Here is a 6,398-nt window from a genome sequence, read left to right on the forward strand (position 1 = left end):
AGCACAGACGCTCACATTGACCCAGGAGTACTTTCTATGTTAAAGAAGACAGAGCAGAGACACAGAAAGCACAGAAATTCACATTGATTCAGGAGTACTTTCTATGTTACAGAAGACAGAACAGAGACACAGAAAGCTCAGAAGCTCACATTGAGCCAGTAATCTGTTCTACATTAGATGGTAATAGAGGGTGATCTGTCTTCCCTGGATGATGTCTCAAGCAAACAAAGGAATGCCTTTAAATGTTAATTTTAAACTTTATTCTCCAACTCGTCTGATATATTTATCTTTATCTGCTACTATTCCACTGCAGTGTGATTTCCTCTGTAATGTCTCTCTTTGTCTCTCTAATGCTTTCTGTGTTGTTCACCTACAGCATCTGAATCGTCTTGTTACAGAAACCTTCTAAATAAAGGTGCCTTGCCTTCAGTCTGAGGAGTTCCTGATCAGCTCAGCTTTTTAAGCCAGAACTTTGCACAGTGGCTCTCAACTACCAACCCTGTCCTCACTGCACAGCAGGTCCTTCAGGCGACTAACCGGCCGCCTCTTGCTCCCAGGAGGCCGCCTCCAGCTCCCAGTACCAGCATCAAGGGGACCTGGAGGCCCCCCCCCCCCCCCCCCCCTGTTTAATGGCCGCTCCACTTCAGGTGAAGGTGTGTCTGAGCTGCAGGTGAAGGCAGCAGCATGGATCTGCAGCAGGACTCTCCATGCGGTGCCTTCTCCAGATGTTCCTCCAGGTGCTGCTGCTGGTAAATATGTTTCTGTGCAGCCTGCAGGGTTCCTCTGACTGCACCTCTGGAGCAGATGGTCTTCAGACCAGGATCTCAGCAGAAACCTGTCTCTGATGGTTTTTCTCTGACTGCAGATGAAGAAATGTTGATGTCAGACTAAATCATCCTCACTGATGCTTGTATGAAGCTGAGCTGAGCAGAACAGAGGATCAGAGGGGAACCAGGACTCTGGACCATCTAGAGAGGACATCTGTCTTCCTCTGTGCTAAAACCTGCTGAGAAGACAACCAGTTCCCGTTTTTAGTGAAAACAAGGCTGTAGAAAGTATTTAGAGCAGGTGTACTCAGAAGTGAGCCAGGCTTGCTTGCTGCATAAATAACAAATCAACACTTTTTCTCAATGGTGGTTTTATTTCTTCCACGTTGTCATGGTCTCTTGTCAGCAGCGTCCAGGATGGAGGTCACGTTGTCTCTGGCTTCCTGCAGCAGCTCACAAACTCGTCTCTGTGTCTGAAGCAGCAATAAAACAGAACCTTTGATCACCAGCTGCATGAGAAGTTTAAAGGTTACGGGGAGACTTACGGCCAGTTTGAAGGCTTCATCTGAGACGTCTTTGAGGTTGATCAGGACATTATAGTACGCTCCAAAAACGGCCGTTTCCAGGGCTTTAGCTGCAACCTGAAACACGCTAACATCTCAGCTCTGTGCAAAGTTCCAGGACATCAATGATTTAAATTTAGCTGCACAGGTAGAAGCAGACAGAGCAAAGGTCTGAAGGGGCACCTGAGCATCTGACTTGCAGCCAATGTTGCCGTACTGAACCATTTGTCTCAGAGGCGGCCAGAGGATGCTGATCTTCTCAGCCAGAGCCAAAGGGACGGCCACAGCCTGCTGCAGACCTTCCTGCATGGCAGCTTCTCTTCTGAAGGCAGGAACAAAGCATGCTCCAGAGAGACATCCAGCAGCAGATAACACACAGGCAGTGATGTTCACATGTGCTATTAAAGCCAGGGCAGATGCTCCTACAACACCAGAGTTCAACCAGAGTCAGACGTTCACCTTTTCATCTCCTCTGCTGTGTTCCTGGGCATTTTCAGCGCCGCCTGTAAACCAGACAGGATCATAGCAGACGTGGAAAATCCAGCATTTTACACATGTGGGATAAAAACCAGGTAATGCAGCATCCTGCCTGTAGGTGTCACTGTTTCTCTGCACATTTCTGCACATGTACAAGTTACTACTAATGAAATCACTGTGAGCCAAACATTAAAGCCCAAAAATCTGATAGATTTATTTCACAAACAGGATTTTCTCTACCAAATTAACAGAGCTGAGACATGAGAACATTTATTTAGAAATTAGCAAGTTTAAGCTTCTGTTTCTTTCTACAGGTGTTTCTATCTACAGGTGTTTTTCTCTCTGCAGGTGTTTCTCTCTACAGGTGTTTCTCTACAGGTGTTTATCTGGTGTTTCTCTCTGCAGGTGTTTCTCTACAGGTGTTTCTCTACAGGTGTTTCTCTACAGGTGTTTTTCTGGTGTTTCTCTACAGGTGTTTTTCTGGTGTTTCTCTACAGGTGTTTTTCTGGTGTTTCTCTACAGGTGTTTTTCTGGTGTTTCTCTACAGGTGTTTTTCTGGTGTTTCTCTCTACATATGTTTCTCTCTGCAGGTGTTTCTCTACAGGTGTTTCTCTCTACATATGTTTCTCTCTGCAGGTGTTTCTCTCTACAGGTGTTTCTCTACAGGTGTTTCTCTACAGGTGTTTCTCTACAGGTGTTTTTCTGGTGTTTCTCTACAGGTGTTTTTCTGGTGTTTCTCTCTACAGATGTTTCTCTCTGCAGGTGTTTCTCTCTACAGGTGTTTCTCTACAGGTGTTTTTCTGGTGTTTCTCTCTACATATGTTTCTCTCTGCAGGTGTTTCTCTACAGGTGTTTCTCTCTACATATGTTTCTCTCTGCAGGTGTTTCTCTACAGGTGTTTTTCTGGTGTTTCTCTCTACAGGTGTTTATCTCTACGGGTGTTTTTATCTCTACAGGTGTTTATCTAGTGTTTCTCTCTGCAGGTGTTTCTCTCTGCAGGTGTTTCTCTCTGCAGGTGTTTCTCTCTACAGGTGTTTTTATCTCTACAGGTGTTTTTATCTCTACGGGTGTTTATTTCTGCAGGTGTTTTTATCTCTACAGGTGTTTCTCTCTGCAGGTATTTATCTAGTGTTTCTCTCTGCAGGTGTTTCTCTCTGCAGGTGTTTTTCTCTCTACAGGTGTTTCTCTCTACAGGTGTTTATCTGGTGTTTCTCTCTACAGGTGTTTTTCTCTCTGCAGGTGTTTCTCTCTGCAGGTGTTTCTCTCTACATGTGTTTCTCTCTACAGATGTTTTTCTCTCTGCAGGTGTTTCTCTCTAGAGGTGTTTCTCTCTGCAGGTATTGTCGTCTACAGGTGTTGCAGTCCAGACATGTCAGCGTGTGGTCCTCCTCACCATGTAGCTGCTGAAGGCGGTGGAGTCAGCATCCACCATGCGTAGCAGCTCGTTCATGGCCTGATGAAACGGAGGAATCAGCCTCCTCATGACGCTGTCCAGGTTCTCAAACTGTCTCTTTCCATATGTCATCTGTCCCACCATGGCGCCCAGTGCTGCCCCCTACAGGCATGAGGACATTTCCCAGATTACAACATGAAGACAGCTCCCTCTGCTGGACGCTCTTTAAAAACTCACCAGGGCAGCAATGGCAGCAGAAACAGATCCCCCTCCTGGAGCTGCTGTCCGAGCTCCAACGCTGTGAACAAACTGCTGCAGAGACAGAGATATAAGCCCGCCTTCCTCCTGGGACTTCACCATGTACCTGTGCAGGTAAGACACATCCTCGTTTACCAGAGGGCGGGGAATGATACCTGCCTTTGGTGTGGACATTTAGGAGGAATAAACTCACTCTATGATTCTCTCCTTTGGGTTGAACGGGCCGAGGGAATCCAGGCCCAGTTTACTGATCACCTGCAGACAAGCAAGCTAAGGTTCAGATGCTGAAAAACAGAATGCACTTTCACTGAGACACTTCTACTCACCAGGCGGACTTTGTGCTCTTCTTCAATGATGAAGAGCTGGTCTCTTTTGATGTAGAAGTCAGCAGAGTCCAGCAGAGCCTTCAGGGGGATCAACCCTACGATCTGAGAGCCGACCACCGGTAGCTTCAGCTCCTGAACACCACAGACAGCTGTCAGAGAGAGACTGATGGACGTGCTTGTTGCAGAGGTGAAGATCCCTGACCTCAGCGTCCCTGCAGATCTCTTCATACACAGCGTGGAGCGGCGTCAGCTCAAAGTCCAGGATGTTGGTGGACACCTGAGCAAGGTTGGCCTCCTCCAGGTACCAACCCATCCCCTGCACCTTCTTCAGGAGCCCTGGCTGCTCAGAGGGAGACAGGAAGACAAACATTAACCTGTGCTCAACACATTAGTAACAGATTAAGCTGCTTCAGAGATCAGCAACAATACTGGAGTTAAGCTTGGAAACAGTCTGCTAAATGAAAACTGCATCTGAACAATATTTACAGGAATAAATCTTCTTCAATATGTGAGATTTTCCATATTAATTCTTTAACATATTAACTCTTTCGTACACCTTACCTCTTAATATTTACACTGTATATGTTTTTGATATTTTGACAGAATTTGTGCAGAATTTACCTCACCTGATCACTTTGTTATGATTAAAAGTTAAAGTAATGAGAAGATTCTTAATCTTATTAACTCAATCTAGGTGGGAATGAACCAAATCCAGTTCTAGATGAACCAATCAGTCAACACACATAAACACATTTATGCTCATATGTGAGACTTTAGAGGGACTCAGAGTCCCAGCATGCACCTGGTCCTTCCCTCGGCCCTGCTCGCGGATGTCCAGGGAGATACGATGAGCCTGTTCTTTGGTGCCGATCAGATTCACATTGTATGCGATCAGGAACTTGCGAGCGCCGGTTACCGTGGCGCCCCATGACGGTACGAAGAGGGCGGGGCCAAAGTCCGGGGCCCACTCTGCACGTTTCAGCTGCAGGAGAAGAAGAAGAAGAGAGAAGCTGATGGATCTGCGAGTCTCAGCAGGAAGGAGGCGACGAACAGCCTCACCTTCTCAGGTAGAGCTTCGTACTCTCCGGACCGCAGCGACGGCAGACTCCTCCTGGAGTCGGACCGAGCTGCTTCTCCGTACAGATAAACTGTGGAGGCATTAAATCACCTTTAAGGTAGATGTGGACGTCTGCTAACCATGTTTACTGGTCAGATGTTCCTGTTCTGCTGGAAGCTCAGGCTCCTCACCAGGAACACGCAGCATCTCTGCCAGCTTCCGTCCAAACTCGTCGGCACAGCGGACGCAGTCGTCCATGCTGACGTTCTGGACGGGGACGAAGGGACAGACGTCCAGCGCTCCGGTCCGTGGATGTTCTCCTAGAGCGGAAGCAGAGCGTTACCAACAGTCTGTCCTGAAAGGGGGGGCAGCTGTGGACTCACACCCACCCGAGTGTTTGCTCATATCCATGAGGCCAAAGGCCCGGCGGGCGGCGTTCAGCGCCCCCTCCACCACGGCCTCCGGGGGACCCACGAAGGTGTAGACGGTGCGGTTGGTGGAGGCCCCCGGGTCAACGTCCAGCAGGCTGCAGCCCGGGGTCTCTGAGATGGCTGCTGAGATGGCATCGATCACCTGAGTGGAGCGAGAGAAAGGCCCGGATCAGTTAAACCGTGGTCAGAACCTGCAGCTGAAGCCAAACGGACCCTGGTGGTTAAGCCCAGTCTGCTGAGGATTACACAGGAGCTGTTTAATGATTGTTCTGACTGCCTGACAGGAGCTTCTACCCACTGAGGGGTCACCTACACACTGAAAGCTCTGTTTAAGCTGCAATAAGGACTTTAAATCAGAACCTCCTGATAACTAGAGTCAGACCTTTTCCAGGTAATCTGGGTTAAGTGACAGCTGGGAGCAGAACAATCTGATAAACCTGCAGAGACACTGGCTGTTCACCTCACACTGGATGCTGTGTGGAGCTGAAGAACCAGGAGAACCTGCAGCTTCCTGAATGCCTCAGACCTGCAGAGACACTGGCTGTTCACCTCACATTGGATGCTGTGTGGAGCTGAAGAACCAGGAGAACCTGCAGCTTCCTGAATGCCTCAGACCTGCAGAGACCTACCTGTTTGTCTCGACCCTCAGAGAAGTTGGGAACACACTCCACCAGCCGAGCCATGGCGTCTGCAGACTGCAGGGGACGGGCAGACTTCAGCTTCACCCCCACGCTGGTCGATCATTAACTGGGAAGGACGGCTGACTGGGATTGCACAACTCTAGAGGCATGCTGATGGCCCTGTGAGCTGTGTAACATTTGTCCACAAGGGGGCGCCACAGAACACCTTTTGGAGAGGAACTTTTGCTACCTGTGGGTCTTAATGTGGTGTAAACATCTGCCAAGACTCACATTAACAATAAACATATTCAGGAGTAGGAGAGATTTCAGATCTGAGCAGAAAGATCTGAGCAGAGGTCAGCTCTGATGTTGCCTCAGCAGATAAAAGGTTTGATGAAGTTAGTTTGCTTTGAGGACAGAGGCTGCTGAGAGGCTCCATGGGTGAGACACAGAGACAGAGAGGTCCAGAGTCTGGCAGATAAACTAAGCTGTTCTCCCCAGAGGCC

The 6,398-nt window shown here is 48.5% G+C and overlaps 1 protein-coding gene across 2 annotated transcripts; it reads right to left on the minus strand.

The window, feature by feature from the left end:
* Window positions 1-635: 635 nt before the first annotated feature.
* Window positions 636-6,048, minus strand: LOC118561611 (formimidoyltransferase-cyclodeaminase-like). Of its 2 annotated transcripts, XM_036133809.1 has the most exons (14): window positions 5,902-6,018; window positions 5,231-5,414; window positions 5,033-5,161; window positions 4,844-4,932; window positions 4,587-4,766; window positions 3,987-4,124; window positions 3,785-3,916; window positions 3,652-3,713; window positions 3,438-3,564; window positions 3,201-3,362; window positions 1,790-1,833; window positions 1,514-1,652; window positions 1,313-1,408; window positions 644-1,240 (listed from the first exon to the last, which is right to left on the minus strand). In XM_036133809.1, exons 1-14 carry the CDS (start codon window positions 5,953-5,955, stop codon window positions 1,157-1,159), a joined length of 1,620 nt encoding a protein of 539 aa, XP_035989702.1. In that variant the 5' UTR covers window positions 5,956-6,018; the 3' UTR covers window positions 644-1,156. The 2 variants fall into 2 exon arrangements, with proteins under 2 accessions (XP_035989703.1, XP_035989702.1); XM_036133810.1 differs by lacking the exons at window positions 1,514-1,652; window positions 1,790-1,833 and having other exon boundaries at window positions 636-1,240; window positions 5,902-6,048.
* Window positions 6,049-6,398: the final 350 nt, after the last annotated feature.

The sequence above is a fragment of the Fundulus heteroclitus genome, unplaced genomic scaffold (assembly GCF_011125445.2).
Source record: "Fundulus heteroclitus isolate FHET01 unplaced genomic scaffold, MU-UCD_Fhet_4.1 scaffold_68, whole genome shotgun sequence".
Lineage (NCBI taxonomy): Eukaryota > Metazoa > Chordata > Actinopteri > Cyprinodontiformes > Fundulidae > Fundulus > Fundulus heteroclitus.